Raw genomic sequence first — 16,729 nt, 5'->3', positions numbered from 1 at the left:
TTGGAAGTTTGTGCAGCTCTCAAAGTTTTAAGCTAAGAAAGGCTATTTCTGTGTACCTTTCATAGGCAGTGTTAAAGCTGTTGTGATGTGGAGGTGGTTTCTCAATTGCTGTTTTACTGTGGCGTGTTTCTAGATTTCTGCTGTATCAGGTGGATATCTGTGTCAGGCAACTGGCTCTTAGAATTCCTTTTTTTGATAACTAACTTGAGAAATGTATTAATTATTTATTACTCCCAGTTGGATTTTTAAAAGTTCATAAAAATTAATTTTCCTAACTTCTCATTAGTGAACTGAAGCATTAATAATATAAGCTAATAAATTGCAGAAGAAATAATTATGTACTTTATCACAAAGTTCTGGTAGACTTGTGTGCTCTGTCTCATTATTCCATGCCAGAATAAAGTTTTTGTTCAAGCCTGAGTAGGAAGTAATATTATCAGCTTTTAATTTGGTCATGGAATGTAGTCTACGTAGATGCATGCAGGGAAAAGCTTGCTTAATTTGAGCTTGGAAAGTAACACTTATTTTGTTTGGCAGACAAGATCATAGATGAAGGACATCTAACCAAAGTGGAAGAAACAAAGCTTTTGAAAGGTTAGACTTCTGGATTATTTAACTGTTTTTGAAGCATGTTTTTTGTGTCATTTCAGTGCATGTTCTGTCTTAAACTAGCAGTTTGAGTTTTGTTGAATACTTGCTTAAGAAAAAAATCAATGAAGGGAAGGTATATTGTTTATTGAACTCTGCTCCAAATACTATAGTAGGGTAAAAAGATTTAAAGGAAACAATTTTTGAAGATTGAGTGCATGAAATGCTAGTCTCGTTTTTTAATGAATCCTTGCCTGAATGTGCAGTTTAAAAAAAAAATTATAATAGTTTTTGTAAATTGATTTAAAACTTTAGTGCCTGCATAAATTTCAAACCAGTTTTTGTTTTTATTGTAGGACTAAATAGAAATAATATTTGGTCTCATTTTAAGTTTTAAATAAAAGTGTATTTCAATTTGACTTCTTCCTAACTTACACCCTCATAACTTTAAAGTAACTATTAAACTCCTAAACGTGCCTTTCCTAAGTAGAATGTATCTGTGTATCTCTACTCTTTTCTGTATAAAACAAGTAAAATACAAGAAGCTAATTAGAAAAGATTTCTCTTGTCAAGGAACTGCCATATCTTACAGGGCCAAAATCATGAATGCTACAAAGTGTGCAGATCGGTATTTCCTATGTGTCTAATAATGTAAGATTGTTTGGACTTGTAGGCTGACTCCACTTTTGTAGCTTTTCATTAATATCTAGACATACTAACTCATTTGTTTACCCTCTGTCCTTCTGAAAAGTATTATTGTGTTGAATAAATGTTAGCTGGTTAAAAGTACTGGTATTTTAGAGACTTTTCAGTTTATCTTCTCTTACCTCAATGTATGAAATTGCACCTTTGATTTGTTTCTGTATGTGAGTAAGCTATAGACAACATGCCATATTTGGCAAAAGAATGCATACAATAACTGTAACGTAACACTTGGATGCCAGTTATCTTGCAAAGCGGTGAGCTATTTTTAGTGTTTGTTAATATATTCTAACTCATCAAGTAAGTATGATGTCAACACATTTTAATATACTTCATCATTTTGTCTATATTCAGCTCAGCTTTATTATGGGAAATAGGGAGAACTGCCATGAAATAATATAGTACAGGAAGGAGTTTTGTGCTTATGACTCTGGTTCCAGAACAGGAAGCAGGTTTCTAAATCATTTCTCTTCTTGACTTCTGCTGTCTCAGATGCAGACACTGATGCATCTTTCCTCTGGTGCCTAATCCTGTTCCGTGTTTCAGGGGGAGGAGGACAGGAGGGAGGAAGAAGCTGGTGTACCCGAGGGTGGGCGGGAGGGGAGTCTGAGGGGAGGTGGGGGAAGAGAGAATTAAGGCAGCAGTTGGAACTTGCGCTGTTCCTCCTGTTTCGCACAGAGCAGGAAAGCTGTGTTTCCCATGTATGACCAGATATGGTAAAGTTAGTTGGATACAGATACTGCTCAGCTTAGTGCTTCTGGATTGGCCACTAATATAAACGACATGGGTGAGGCTTTTAGGATATACTTTTCTTAATACTTTAAAAAGAATGTATTACTTGGTTTAGTAATTGTTACAGTTTTAATGGCAATCTTGTGAGCTTGATTCTGTATGCTACGTGTAAAATGCTTTGTATCGTAATGTCTTTAGGAATAAGCTTCCTAACTAATATCTAAAAACAGGCAAGTACCTTTTTTGTTTTAGCAAAGAACCACCCCCAAACATCAAGTTTTTAACTACTCCAGTCATTATGAGCTTTGAAGTCTGCTGAAGTCATGAGAGAGATGTTTGGAATAGCTGCCAGGTCTGAACCCCTAATGTGCTTTAAGCGTATGGGTGCTTTCCCCTTCTTCCTCCCCAGTGATTTCAGTTACATTAGGATTGGAAGAGTTTGGCTCTTGATCAGCTGCTTTGTTTGTACTTGCCTTCTTGCATTTCATGTACAAATGGATGTTATTCTGGCACAGAGAACTAGAAAACTTTTCATGTTAGATGTAGAAAACTCTTTTTTCTATTAACCTGTTTGTGTTTTGTAATCTTGCTAATTTCCCTGTGTCGGTGCACAGGTTGTCTTCAGTTTTTGCTTAACTTCTTTCATTTTGGGGGTGATTAGTTTTATTTATTCTCCTGTTATTTGAAAAAACAATGCACACAAGCTTTCTCATTACTCCTTTGGTTTTTTACATATTTTCATATATTAACACTATTGGTATAACAACACTTGATTTATTTATTGCTGTGCACCTTTCCATGTCCTGGTACTGTTTTGTTGCATCTACAGTATCTGTATGTGAAGAAATTATTTGTGTTCACTGTGCTTTTCTGCATGTATGGTAGAAGTAAAGTCTGTACACTGGGAATGTTGTAATGATGCCTTTTTATATATATCTTTCTATGTGGAACTTCAGACCCAAGAGTAAACCTCTGTTAATCTGTAGGTGGGCAGCAATGCTGCTGTCAAATCAAGGCTCTGCATAGTCAGCCAAGAAGGACTTCATTACGTGTAACCTCACCTGCATGTTGGTGACATGGTTCCTTGCTGATAGACTTACTGGGTTTGCCCACACCAGAGATGGTGTGCCTCTCTTAATGGACCCATCAGAACTAAACTGGAGTGGTTATTTAACAAAACAAAACAAAAAAAACAACAAAAAAAACCAGCCTCATAAAGCATTTAAACTCTGAGTCAGGGATAATTCTGTGTGGGAAAAGGATGCACTAGTATAATTAAGTCCACTCACCTTTTGAAAATGTCTGGTCTCCATTAAAAATCTAGAACTGGTAAAGAAACCTAACCAAACAAAAGAACAAACAACTGTGTGGCTTCACTAAGCTGCATGTAATAATGTGGTGAATTGTATATGAACAGGTATTTCATTAAAGTATTTTTTGGTGGAAAGGATATAGACTGCCTTCTCTTAATACGATTTGAACTGAAAATTCTTTTTAGAAATTAGTGTATTAATTTATATTGCTGTGATTCTTTACTGGTTCATATGACACTTCTTTTTAACAGTACGTATATACAAGACTTGTTGCTATTATTTTATTTGTCCAAAATACTGAATCACAGTTTTATTCTTAACAGCAGTTTCTTTCTGACTTGTTACAGTATCTGCATTGTTCTAGTTTTCTTTTCTTATTTGTTCCCTGACTGAATCAGCTTTTGCACAGAGTTCCAACTGGCAAGAATACAGCTTTAACAAAAGTTCAAGCTGTGCATGAGGGAGTTGCATCCCCTATTAGATGCAAGGCTAGATTAATGACGTTAGTGATGCTGAATCCATTTTAGCCCAGATTTTCAAAGAAATAAACAACCACCAGGTTTTTAAGTGTTTCTTCAACTAAGTTGTTTTCTATTGACATTTAGCAGTAGTTAAATAAATAGATGTGTAGAAGAAATTATGATTAAGAGACTGAACAAGCATTTACTGATTGTAGTTGATTTTCCTTGTCTCTTACAGAGAATCAAGCAAGAGTCAAAGAATCTGATTTGTCGGACACTCTTAGTCCAAGCAAAGAAAAAAGCAGCGACGACACTACAGGTAAGCATTTAACTGAGGTTTCTGTGACATCTAATTAGTTTGAATTAAATCACTTGATCACGAGCACTTCCTAAAAGAGTAGAGAAGGTGTGTATTGTGTGGAGCCAGATACAAGTTCAGAGCAGCATCGTCTATTTTGCAACTTCATAATTAACTGTTGTAAAGTGAGAATAACGTAAAAGCTTCTCTTTGCTTAAAGAATGCATGTAGGAAAGCTGTCTGCAGTCTACCTGCTCTCTGAAAAGTGTGGGTTTGGTTTTTTTTTAGATGCCCAAATGGATGACCAAGACCTAAATGAACCTATTGCTAAAGTAGCTCTTCTAAAAGGTAAACAAATTTATTTTTGTAAGTTTACATGCATAATCTGTATATATATCTTTTTGCCTACCTGTTTTTTTTAATCAAATGTGCATTGAAGTACAGTGCTGAAATTCAAATGTTTTAATCATGGTAGTATGGAAGAGTTGCATTTAAATATCAATAATGATTCCCCTGGGTGATGTGATATAAAAGCATATTTCTGAGTGTTAGTATAGAAATAATTTGTGCATAAAGCTAGTTTCTGCACTGACCAACACTGTTCTGGGAATTTACATGTTATAACTTCAAGTAGAGTTGAGAAATAGTTTCAGCATACACTTAAGTTAGGGCTAATAGCTGTGGGGTGGAGGAATTCTTCCATCACTGACATGTTTTAAGCATTTCCAAATTTTGCTTGTATACTTTCTATCGCTGTCAGAAATGCTTCTGTTAGTTTGCACCTGATGGGTTAAAAAGAAAAATCTAAAATCTTTTTTTGGTTAACACAATCAAGATTTGAATTTCCTGTTGTAACTGTCTGAGAATGATTGCTGAGCCTTAGCTTTGAGCTTCATAGCTATAAAATTAAATTTTTTTTACTGCTCTTTGCACTGAAGGCATGTACTTAAAACTTGATTAGCAAGCTAATATTTACACATTCATGAACTGAAAAAATTTGTGGGATATTAATTAGCTGTTGCAGTTAGCATACTGAAAATTAATTATTTTGTGCTTTATGTACAATCAGACATTGGATAAGATCTGTAAAATAATGCTTACGTTGGGATCACGGGTAAAAAGAATGTCATTTCTTCATGGTTCAGAAAGACAGGAAACCATAATGAAATTTAGGAGACCTGTAAAAGAACTTTTTTTCCTGTAATTGTTTACACTTCTCTGATTTTATGACAGAAGGACTTCCAAAAATTGCATCTATTATACGTATTTCCAAACAGCAAAACTAAAATTGAGTTTGATATTTTCCACTGGATATCAGTTCAGCAAAGTAGTTTAAAAAGGAGTGTTTGAGATACTGAGCATGTTCCATTTGGGTTTTGTTCTAATGTCTGCAGTTAATAACAAGTATATTCAGTGACTTCCTATGTTAGAAGGTAGAATCTGGTGATGTTCGTAGTGATTATGATAGTCTTGGTTTTGGTAATAAATTTGGGTTTGGTGGCAAGTTTTATTTGAAAAAAATTTTGGTTGAAAAGCATGATGTTCATTATCAGAACTTTTAAGTCCAGAATGAGATACACATTAAGGAGTTTGCTTCCTGTGAGCATTGTCACATGCACAGAATTCACAGCTGGAACAACCCTTTGTATGTAAAGAGTACAGTAGAGAAACTGAATTCAGCTCCTTATTTTAGTTCTAATTCTTACAGTTCGAAGATAGCCAACTGAAGACTTCTACTAATTGGCTGGATTTCTTAGTTATCTTCTGCAGACATATTAGAAGTAGTCCATGGGCCCCTCAGGCTGAAAACCACTGATTCCTGAATTTTCCTTATATGCAAGTGAAGTCTTCCTAAATTCTGTCAGAAAGGTTCGTTTAACAGCCCAAGACCAAGATAAGGCTGCTGTGAGCATGCTGCTTCCTGGATTAGAACAGTCTCATGTCACAGCAAGGGTCAGGTGTAGTTATACTTTCTCTGTCCAGGGTGTATTAAACTGGCAGGGAGGGTTAATTGGACTCTTAAAGGACTAAAATCAAGTTTTCTGTAGTAACATAGAAGCAGTCTTTTGCTAATGTGGATGTTTTCATTCCTTCACCTGTCTTTACTCAGTTGAAGTTTTAAACCATAACCATTACTGAACTTTAAAGTGAATAAGTAGAAAAATACCTATTTGCATAGACCGCTTTTCTATTGAATTGCATATTGCAATTAACTAAAATAATTGCAGTAACTCTTCTTCTCTTGAGGCTATTTATGGGCATTCCTATTCTGCTCTCATGATACCATTAAAAAATATCTGTACAGTGAATCATTTGTATTTTTTATGAAGAGCCTATAAACCTGCAGTTTTGTTTGAGGTTTTGTCAGAGAGCTACTTCATATGCTTGACTTTGCCCTAAAAAGGATCTTATTTGCCACAGAAAGACTTTCAAGTGGATTTGTTATGCGGTCGTACAATTCAGGAAGAGTGAGAACATTTCTGATCTGGCAGCTGTTTGGAATGCGGAAACAGCTGCTGGAAAAGGCAGTGTTCCTTTTCGTTTAACGGTTGGAAATTACAAAAAAAATTAATGGAGCAAGAAAATGGTGAGACTTTCAATTGCTGTAGTTTCCTCCAAGTGTATTTTCCATCAATAAATTTTGAGTGCATTCAGGATTTGTTTCAATTTTCTACAAGTCAGAATCTGGCAAAGAGGGGAAGGGGGAAAAGCTGTCGCAAATTAGTAGAAATGCCTTTTTTTTTTTTCTTCCCCATGAGGTAAATGACTTTATTAGCCATTAATAACAAATTCTATTTAGACAGGCTGTTTGTGACTACTTATTGCAAAGTTAAAAACAGGTAAATGTTAAAGAGGTGGAAAGAAGCAATAAATGTCATTGGAAGGTTAGTAATCTTGTTCTTACCAACTTCCTTCCATTTTCATAGTAGCTACAAGACTGATCCATGGAATCTTAATAAAAAGTGTTTTCAGTTGAGGGTTTGCTGAATAATGGTAGTTTACCTAAGAAATTTTGAAAATCAGCAATGGTCTGTTGATTCAGAAAGTTTGGGAACCATTGTTTTATGTTGCAATAGCCAGATACCTTATTTAAAATATACGATACATTTATGTGGATCTTAAGAAGCTGAAGAAAACTCGACTGACTTCATCTGAGTACTCTGAAAATAGTCACCTGAATAACCTGAGAAATCTTGCAAAATTCTGAAAGTGAACTGCTGTGAGACTTGGAGAAATACCAGCCTACTCATAATATTGCTTCCACAGGCCAGGCACGTACAGAGAAGGGATCAGTTAAGACCACAGCCTATGTGTGGTTCTATATCATCTCTGTTATCAAAACCAGAGTGTAAAGGCAAACATATAAGCAGACCTCTGTTAATATCTTCATGTTTGTAAATATTAATTTAATCTGAGTTTTGTTTTTCTTTTGGTTTTATTGAAATTTTATGTTACAGATCCTAAAATTGCAAAATATTCCTTCACACACCATCATATTCTTTAATGATTTGGAAATGGTCATTTTTCCCCAAAACTGACCCATGGGTTAGACTCCTTTTCTTGAGCCAGGTTGAAGGAGAAGAAATTTTCCTGTACTTTGGGAATGATTTGTACGGATCATGCTAATTTTTTTTAACAATTTTAAATAATTGATGTTAAGGGAAACGTCACTGTGAGTGTGTGGGAAACAAAGTGGTGTTAATTAAGAAAGTTTCTTGTAACATGGCAAACAATCTGATCACAGATTAAAATTTTCCATGAGCTAGAATAAATGAATGAGGGTTTTCAAACTGTTGTATTTGACTTTTCTTTTTTTTTTTTTTGGCACCTTGTAATTAATGATAGAATTCCTTAGACTTCTCTGAGAACAGTTAGTCCAGTGCTGAATACTTCTGGAAATTGTTCAAATACTTTCTTTAATTGCAGCCTTTTACATTGGTTCTCAAACCAGGTTTTTGTGATGTGAATTTGCTTCTTGAGGAAACTAATTCTAAGCCTGATGATATTTAGTAGTTTTATTACTTATAAATAGAGCAATCCTACTCACTAAGGAATTTTTTTCAAAACTAAAGTTAGCAGAAAAATGATGTTTGCTTTGAACTAAAAGACATTAAAGAAATTTTCAGTTTGGGTAGGACAGAAAAGCTGTTATTTTCTTGTGCTTATGTTTCTTGGCTTTTGATTTAGAGTTATGTCAGGCATATGGAAATTCCCCTATTGCATTTGAGTAGGAAAGAGTTTTTTACCTTGATTGTGCCTTTGCTAAACTGATGATGTTGTCCCACAAGTTGAGTTCCTCGTCTCCTTTGAAGCAGTATTATCTTTTATGATGTGTGCTTTCATTGATTGGAAAACACTGTCCCCCAGAAAGTTCATTTAGGGTGTCTATTGTTGGATTTGGGACACTACTTCTTTATCAGGCATGATTTGAGCATAATTTGTCAGCTTCCTCATCCATTTCTTCTGAACAGTCTCATTAAGGAGGGTTGAAAGTCTAATTGCCCCAAGTCTTTATCCATGAGAAGGTAAGAACAAAACATGTTCAGTGAAGAGAAACTTGGATTTGGAACTCTAATAAGCTGTACTAGAAAGTATTTGGATGAAATATGTGGTCCTCTTTGTTCTTTCTGCTCTCATAATTCTGTTCTGAAAAAGTCTAAGAGCACATGTGTGCCCTCAGCTCTACTCGATCCCACGAATTCATTACTGTGAGAATACAAAAAGCATAGCCTCTTCTCTTAGAGGGATGCAGTATGAATACTGTAGCGTGATTTGATAAACAATTTTTTTAATTAAGAAAACAGCAGAAAAAAATATTTACTTTGTTGGTGACATATACAGTCAAATACGAATGTCAAAAGTATAATAACGAACTGAACTATAGCTTGTGTTTATTTTTTTTCTTATTAGTGAAAGGTCCAGGCAACCAAAGTAATTTATCTTTTGGGGTTTTTATTCTAAGCAGTGTGCCTTTATCTGAAATCCATATGGTCTGTAGTGGTAGGCATTTATTAACGAGTTAGCTGTGTAGCACACCTAGCTTTTTGTTTTCCCTCTCCTATGATGCACAGCTGGACTTCTTTCACTGATTTCCTTCCTCTACCTTTCTCACCTAACAGGCCTTACATAAAGTTTTAGCCCTCTGCCTATATAGTTTAGTAGTGCTGTTTGTGCCTATTGAAAGATCTGTTTCCACACAGACACTACTTAAGGAAAATGTAGTGAATGAGAGTTTCCTGGATCCAGTTCCTGGCATCGCAGATGCCTGCAGGCTAGAGTGTTGTCTTCCTCCCTGTTACTGCATCTAGTTTCTAGTGTGTGCCCGTTAGAGGACACTGCTCTTTAGTTACGAATACTTATTTTTCCTCTTTTAAATTCCCCAAAAACTTCAGCTTTAAAAGTATTTAATTTGCCTGTGACTGCAAGTTGTGACTTATAAGCCCAAGAGGTATTTCATATGCATTTTAGCTAATACAAAACTTGTGGGGAAGAGCAAATGTTTTTATTTAGAGGTTAAATAACATGCATAGATATCCGATTGTATTGAAGATATATCTGATATTTTAAGACATAGTGAAAAAAAACTTGGCAAACAAAATTTAGCTTAGTATTCACTAGGCCGCTGAATGAAATGAAGAGGGTGGACTTTTCTTCGTTTTCTTAATTTTGTTTTAGAAAATTTCCCTAAATTATTCCTTTCCTTGTCGTTACGGTCCACAGAGGTAGAGGGGGAAGCCAGGCCTTGCATGGTAGCAAGCTGATTGGCAGTAGCAAACCACTTCATAGCAGGTCTTTGGATAATCTCTTGCAGCTGACTGGCATTAACCAGCCTCAGTGCGAGGCTGGGTCTGTAAGTGTGCTGGTATGCTGCCTGCCAGGGCTGGTACGTGCTGTTAGGAGCAGGACTGTGGGAGGGTGGGCTTGGGAGGTAGGGGATGCGAGGCAGGATCAGTGCTGATAAGCATGTGCTAGGAGAGAGGGTTAGAGGAGCTTCCTTTTAAAAACAGACAAGTTGTAAACACAGTCAGAGATTGTCTTATGCTTGTTGTTTGTTCATTTTTGTCAGTCCAGGAATCCTTGCCAATCTATACAGTGTTTTTAAAACCTCTCTAATTCTTGTTTGCTATTTCTTCTTTTATACTGCATGTTATATATGATGAACGTTTTGAAGTTTGCATATGTTTTCCTCCTTTTAAAAGTATATTAATATTTTTGCTAATATTTACCTAACCCAATTCTGAGTTTACTTTAACTAACTTCAGATGATTTGAATGAATGTTGCCAGTCACCACATGGCAGTGCAAAATAAACTGTTGTACAAATTCACAATTTAAAGAAAATGTTCTTTTATCAGATGAATTGCAGGGTGCACAGTCAGAGACTGAGGCTAAGCAAGAAATTCAGCAACTGCACAAGGAGCTGATTGAAGCCCAAGAGCTAGCTAGGACAAGTAAACAAAAATGCTTTGAACTTCAAGGTGAGACCCAGATCACTTGATTGTGTAGGGTATCCATTAAAATTGTATTTATCAGGGAGTCTTAAAAGGGGGTCCAATTTTGCGGACTGTCTGATAAATTTGTTTTGTCTTCTGCGCAGAATGTGAGAACCTTTTGCTTTTTTTCTAAACTATATACGGTCCAATTGAGCTCTGACTTTTTGGTTCTGGAGTCTTTTCACAGTATTGAATACATACTTGAACTCCATGTATTTCATGCTTATATATTAATCTACAGATATTTATTAATCTGTATTTCAGTCAGATAATGCACATAATGCAATGTGTTCAGTGGTAGTTCTTTGTTTAGATCATCCTATCAGATATGTAGCTGTATCATTATCCTCAGCAAAACTGTGGGTTGTTTTTGACAGGAAATAGTATCGTCCAGTTTAATTGCTTATTGTTCAGTGTTCTTTATGGGGTATATTTACAGATTATTTTTTTCTCCTCCCACACCTGTTTGCATTTAGCACACATGGAGTTTTTGGATCAGGCAACAGATTATATTAATTTCAAATTAATTGTAATACTACCATAATAATGGAATGATGTCTTAATATTAACTTTTTATTAAACTACTTACACAGTTACTAGCTTTGATAACTTACTGAAATAATATGATTATTTTAATCTTTTCAGTTAAGGGGGAGTTTTGACTAAAATTAATTACACAGCTGAAATACTTCTTACGAAAACTTTTGGGCACATTTTCACTTTCATTTATAGCACTATTGGAAGAAGAGAGAAAAGCGTATCGAGTGCAAGTTGAAGAATCTAGCAAGCAAATAAATGTTCTGCAAGGTAGGAATTTATTTTTTTTCACCCCACTCTTTAGGGAAAATATATAGCTTTGGCTGTTTCCGTGGCATCATAAGCACTAATAAAGGAAAATATTAATTGAGTGTATGTTTTAAATCTGATTTCTTCCACCATGTCTTTGAATTTTATCGTGACATGTTTCCTGTCAATTCCTATGGTTCTAATCATAACTTAGAAAATGCAAAAGATGTAACCTGTAACAGATACCTCTTCTCCTTCCTCTCTCTTCAGTCTTTCTCAGCTTTGGATGATCCAAGGCTTCTTACTGTGACTATTTTTATCTTCAGAGCACTTGGAAGGTTTAGTCTTTTTTATGCTACTCAGTCTCTTTACTTCATTGATAGGATCCTCTTAAAGAAATTTTTAATCCAGATCTACATCCAGCCTCCCAGCATGCAGTAAAATTTCTGCAACAGGGACACTTTCTGTGCTTTTAGAAAAAACAGTATGACCAATCATGCTCTTTTCAGCCCAAAGTAATCATAGTGGAATGGTATCCTGTGATTTACATAACTTGAGTGTCACATATTCTGTATTACTTTAATTTGCTACCCTGTGCATGTGAGTGACCTCATTGGTCAAGAGGCTGTCTAGCCTTAAAATCAATATGGGCTATATTGTGACTTCCTTAGAGCAAGCATTAGTTTGAACATCTACTCAGTCATTGATTGTTATGAAGCTTGTAGGAGCTTCATACCTTGGCATCTCTGTCAGCATAACATTTGCTTTGGACCCAAAAATGGTTGGAAAGCAGATGAGCAGGCAGGCAGATGGACTAACAGTCCTCACTTTCTTAGGAAATCATGATAGCTTTAGCCAGTTAGTTTATGGGCAGTAGTTTGTTGTGGAATGTGGTACTTGCCATATACCAGTTAACACCGAGAAGCTTATATAATTGCAATGTTTTATATAAATGTCAGCAAATCATGTTTATGTTTTCTGCCATTGTTCCTGTAAGGAAGAGGAGCTTACATAATACCCATCTTCAGAACAAGAGGAGCAATTTAGTTTTGACTCTTATCCTGCTAAGAATGAAAATTCTCCAAGTAAAAAATGCTCTAGTGTTAGAAATTAGAATTTGATAGTTATTTTTATGCAGAAAAAAGAAATCTTTTTCCCTCTCAAAAAAGGAGAATCAAAGTAGAAGCTTGACAGAGCCAAACTTAACTGCAAGGTGCTTGTTTTCAGTTCAGTACTTTCTTTTTTTTTGTTTCATGAATCCTTCTCAAGTGAGGTCTTGCTAATATTTCCTCCACTTCTCTCTCCATTGTAGTTCAGAATGTTCTGATGTTTGTTGTATGCCTGCTGCTTCCCAAACTTTTGGGGTGTGACACATCTCACAACTTGGGAAAAGTTGTCAAGATTCTTTCTTGGCAGTCTCTGTGAACTGTAGTGGAGAAAAAAAATCCTGGCAGCTTCATGCAGTAACATTTCTTGAAGTATTTTCATGGAATCAAAGTTTCAGGCCAGCCCGTGCTACATGGCTTTATATGTTTGTCATAGAGAAGAGAAGGTGCCACAGCAACAACTGAGATCCTGTCTCTACGTGTGAAGTTCTTTAGATGAACAGATAGATAAGGCAAGGAAATTCAAGTAACTTGTCATTACTTATTAAAAAAAAATAAAAATTAAGTGTTAGTTTAGATGAGGTAATGGCTTACATAAATAAGAGATGTAATGGAAGTTTTCTTTCTAATTGCCCTTTCAAATTATATCCAGTGCTTCAGAAACCATTCCAATATTCTTGGTAGTAATTTTCCTCTGTAAGTTATTTCTGCAACTCCATCAAACTTTAGAAATGCATGTATGTGTTTGGATTTTCAGTCATACTATGCTTGTTTTCATGCCTGAACATTTAAAGGGAGAGTTGTTCATCAACAATGCAAACAGAAGAAAAAAAAACAAATTTCTTTGAAATACTGCCATTACCGAGAAGCAGGAATTTAGCTTGGCTTGATAAAGATAATATTATCAGGAAGGTATGGTTTGAAAAAAACATTCCTTTGCTCATTAATGGGCACCTGCTATGTTAGCAAGGTATAATTCTTGGTGTTTTAGAAACGTGTGGGTTCCTAGCATACTGGTTTGGTAGATTCAAGGTTTCTAATGTAAGGATACATGGAAAGGCAATTTATTAATATGTAATGTGTTGTATTGCTGCCACGTTGTTCTTATCTACTACTTTGCTTGCTATTCTGTTAGTATAAGCCTGTAGAAACTATTTCCAAACAAATGAGGTGGTAGTAAGCCTCATGTTGCTCACGTATATTAAAAAAATCCATCATGCTGCAAATGTCTTTGTTATGGAACAGATAGACCATTTCATCTTACACAGAATTGCTGTGACATCTAACTCGTTGTCTATAACAGCTCTTATGTATTACAATATATAATAAATACAATATTTTTTTTCCCCATACTGTCTTTTTCCTCCGGAGTGTGGAACTGGGTAATTTGTAGGTTCTTTAGTTTATCTAATGAGCTAAATGTCTTGCTGGATCCTGTTCAGAGGAGAGGAGAAAAAAGTTGCATTTTTCTTCTTCACTACATCAACTAACAGCAAAGTTTCTAGATTGTACCTGTATATTAATTCTACCTATATTACTACTATATTTGAACTCTGATATGTGTTCTTCAAAAAGCAAAACAAAAATGCTGAGCAAATTAAACACTTCGCTTCCATCAGTCAGGGTTTTAACTGTAATTTTGTTCCTCTTTCTTTCATACTTCCTTTTCCTCTGTACTGTACTTTTTTTTCCAACTGTTGGCACTGGATTCTATGTGCATGTTTGTTTATAAAAAATAGTTGCGCTCAAAAAAATGTGTTTAGTAATGAAACAGTTTTGAATGGGTATAATTTATAAGGTTTGCTCCATGCAGAGATGTAAAATAGCCTAGCATGTGTGACTGCTGCACATTTACAGTAAACTGTAAATGCTTAAGGACTTCTGATAGTTCAGTATATTAGGTGCAGCTGTCCCTTTTGATTCAGAATTCACTTTGCGCTTTGAAAAATGCTTTTTGCAAAGAAATAAAGTAATTTTTATTTCCTTTACTACATGTTGAGACAAGTAGAAATTAGACTCTGTGCCTCAAATTTTATAGACATCACAAGTTAACTGCTGAACAGGCAAACATTTCCGTTGTAGCTTTGCAACTGTTTGGCTTGTCACAGAAGTTTTCTTGCTTTCCCTGTTGTCCCTGAAACCCACGGTGTCCTTGTATAATACTTGTTTTGCCTACAATGAAGTTGGATCTAAATTTTGGTTCCAGATTTTGGAGACTTGCTTTAGTATTGCACACATAACACAACCCTAAGAAAGCTTTGTCCGACTATAATTCTTGTTTCTTTTGACTCTCTGTAATACATGACACCATACACATGCCTTTAAGGGTACACATTTGACAAGATTAGTATCTTTTTTAATTGCGTTAGGATTCTTTAGTCCTATTAAATGTTGAGAAAGGGAGTTGTGTTTTTTAGATTTTCTGTTTTAAAAAATATTAACGTTAATGTATGCTTTCCAGCTCAGTTGCGAAGGTTACAAGAAGATATTGAGAATCTTCGTGAGGAAAAGGAGAATGAAATTTCAAGCACTCGAGATGAACTAGTCAGTGCTCAAAATGAGATTCTGTCACTTCAACAAGTAGCAGAAAAGGCAGCATCGGAACGAGATACAGATATTTCTGCATTGCAAGACGAGCTGCAAACAGTGCGAGCGGAGCTTGAACTCTGGCGGAAGGATGCCTCAGATTACGAAAAAGAAATTGTCAATCTGCAAGCGAGTTTTCAGCTCAGATGCCAGCAGTGTGAGGATCAGCAGAAGGAAGAGGCTACTCGCTTAAAAGGTACTTGTTTAAAAGGATGTCACAGACCAGTGCTAACAGTAGCATCCTTATCAATCTGATGAATGTCAATTATTCAGATCACTGTTTGTCTGTCTCTGTAGTTGTTTACTATGTCTCTATATGTATACACGCATATGTGTGTATTTATGTACGTGTATCAAGGCTTGTAGTGTTACAAAAGCTGTTTTGTATACTTCATTAAATGCCTAAATTAGCTTAGGTACCCTTTGAAATCAAGAGCAGACCAAGTATAATTCCACTTTAAAAAGATCGAAAACTTGTACTGTTTGAGGGATTGATACTGCCACAGATTTTCAAAGGGATCTCTGTAACTTCTGTATAATTTAAGCCTGTAAATGGATAGCTTCTGACCTTTTAATTTTTCTAGCAAACCTTCACTTGAGACAAATAACTGTATTTTATGGCTTAATAAAACTGTTCATACCATGTCACTTATAAAAATGCTAAAACAAATTTAAAATTAAAGCTTTATTCTGGACACATGACGTAGAGGTATACAATTATGTTGTGCTGAGCCAGCATAGGACTTCTTTTAGGCTGATTCATTTGTGTTTCACTTTACCTGTAATGCACCCACATCTCATGAGGACTGGTTGAGAGTCACTACTCCAGGCCTATAGCTTCAGGTCTTGGAGAATCTGCTAGTAAGAGTTCAAAAGTTTGTGCTGAAACTTTGTACGTGCCACAGAGAAACTGGCATATGTAAAATACGCTTTAAATTCTGAATTGGTTAATCTTTGTGAAGTTGTCAGAGAAGCCTTTCTCCAGTTCAGACTCCAGTCTCTGTCATTGTATTACTAAGATGTGTGTAACATTGATTTTTATCTGTTTTACCAGGGACTGATTTATTTCAAAGGTCTCGTTTTCACCCTTTAGTTATTGCTTTAAACATTCTGTTCCTGGTAGCAGAGTCATGGTATCTAGTGATTCTAGTTTGCTATTTTCAAGTCATGGAAATTAATTTCTTCAAAGACATTTTTCTGTCACTGTTTCTAAAATGCTAGAGTAGACCTATAAACAGACTGTTTTCTCCTCCTTTGTGCCTTAGAAAAAGCTTGCCTAAAAAAAGAAAAAAAAGCACTACCTTGTGTAACAGCTCACAAACTTCTTAACAGTAGAAGATACTGTAATGTTTTATAGGTGCTTGTGAGACAATTCATGTGACTATAATCATGTCAAGTATATTTGAGATTTATGATTGATACCAGCTTTTCCTCTGTTTATTAGCTGGTGATACTTTAAATAATTTTACTCAATTCAATTAAATTTTATTCATTGCAGGTGAACTTGAAAAGCTGAAGGCAGAGTGGTGTGCTCTGGAAGCTGAATGTGTTACACTAAGAAAGGAAAATACTATGCTTACATCTGAACTTCAGCGACAAGAGAAGGAGCTTTCTAGGTGAGGGCACAATGGATTTGTCTAGGAAGGTATCATAGTAGCTGAAAA

General features: G+C 35.4%; 1 protein-coding gene across 23 annotated transcripts in view; it reads left to right on the top strand.

Annotated features, from left to right (window-relative positions):
• Positions 1-16,729, top strand: part of SLMAP (sarcolemma associated protein) — an 87,809-nt gene that overhangs the window by 60,905 nt on the left and 10,175 nt on the right. For 16 of the 23 annotated variants that reach the window (XM_010572344.1, XM_010572325.1, XM_010572333.1 and 13 more), the window contains 7 exons: positions 538-594; positions 4,035-4,115; positions 4,383-4,442; positions 10,450-10,572; positions 11,320-11,394; positions 14,941-15,261; positions 16,564-16,681. In XM_010572344.1, coding sequence (XP_010570646.1) covers positions 538-594; positions 4,035-4,115; positions 4,383-4,442; positions 10,450-10,572; positions 11,320-11,394; positions 14,941-15,261; positions 16,564-16,681 — 835 coding nt within the window. The remainder of the gene's footprint in view (positions 1-537; positions 595-4,034; positions 4,116-4,382; positions 4,443-10,449; positions 10,573-11,319; positions 11,395-14,940; positions 15,262-16,563; positions 16,682-16,729) is intronic. The other 7 variants (XM_010572423.1, XM_010572413.1, XM_010572404.1 and 4 more) reach the window with 1 other exon arrangement.

The sequence above is a fragment of the Haliaeetus leucocephalus genome, unplaced genomic scaffold (genome assembly GCF_000737465.1).
Source record: "Haliaeetus leucocephalus isolate CR32 unplaced genomic scaffold, Haliaeetus_leucocephalus-4.0 Scaffold2, whole genome shotgun sequence".
NCBI classification, from domain to species: domain Eukaryota; kingdom Metazoa; phylum Chordata; class Aves; order Accipitriformes; family Accipitridae; genus Haliaeetus; species Haliaeetus leucocephalus.
This window is presented reverse-complemented; position numbering and strand designations above follow the sequence as displayed.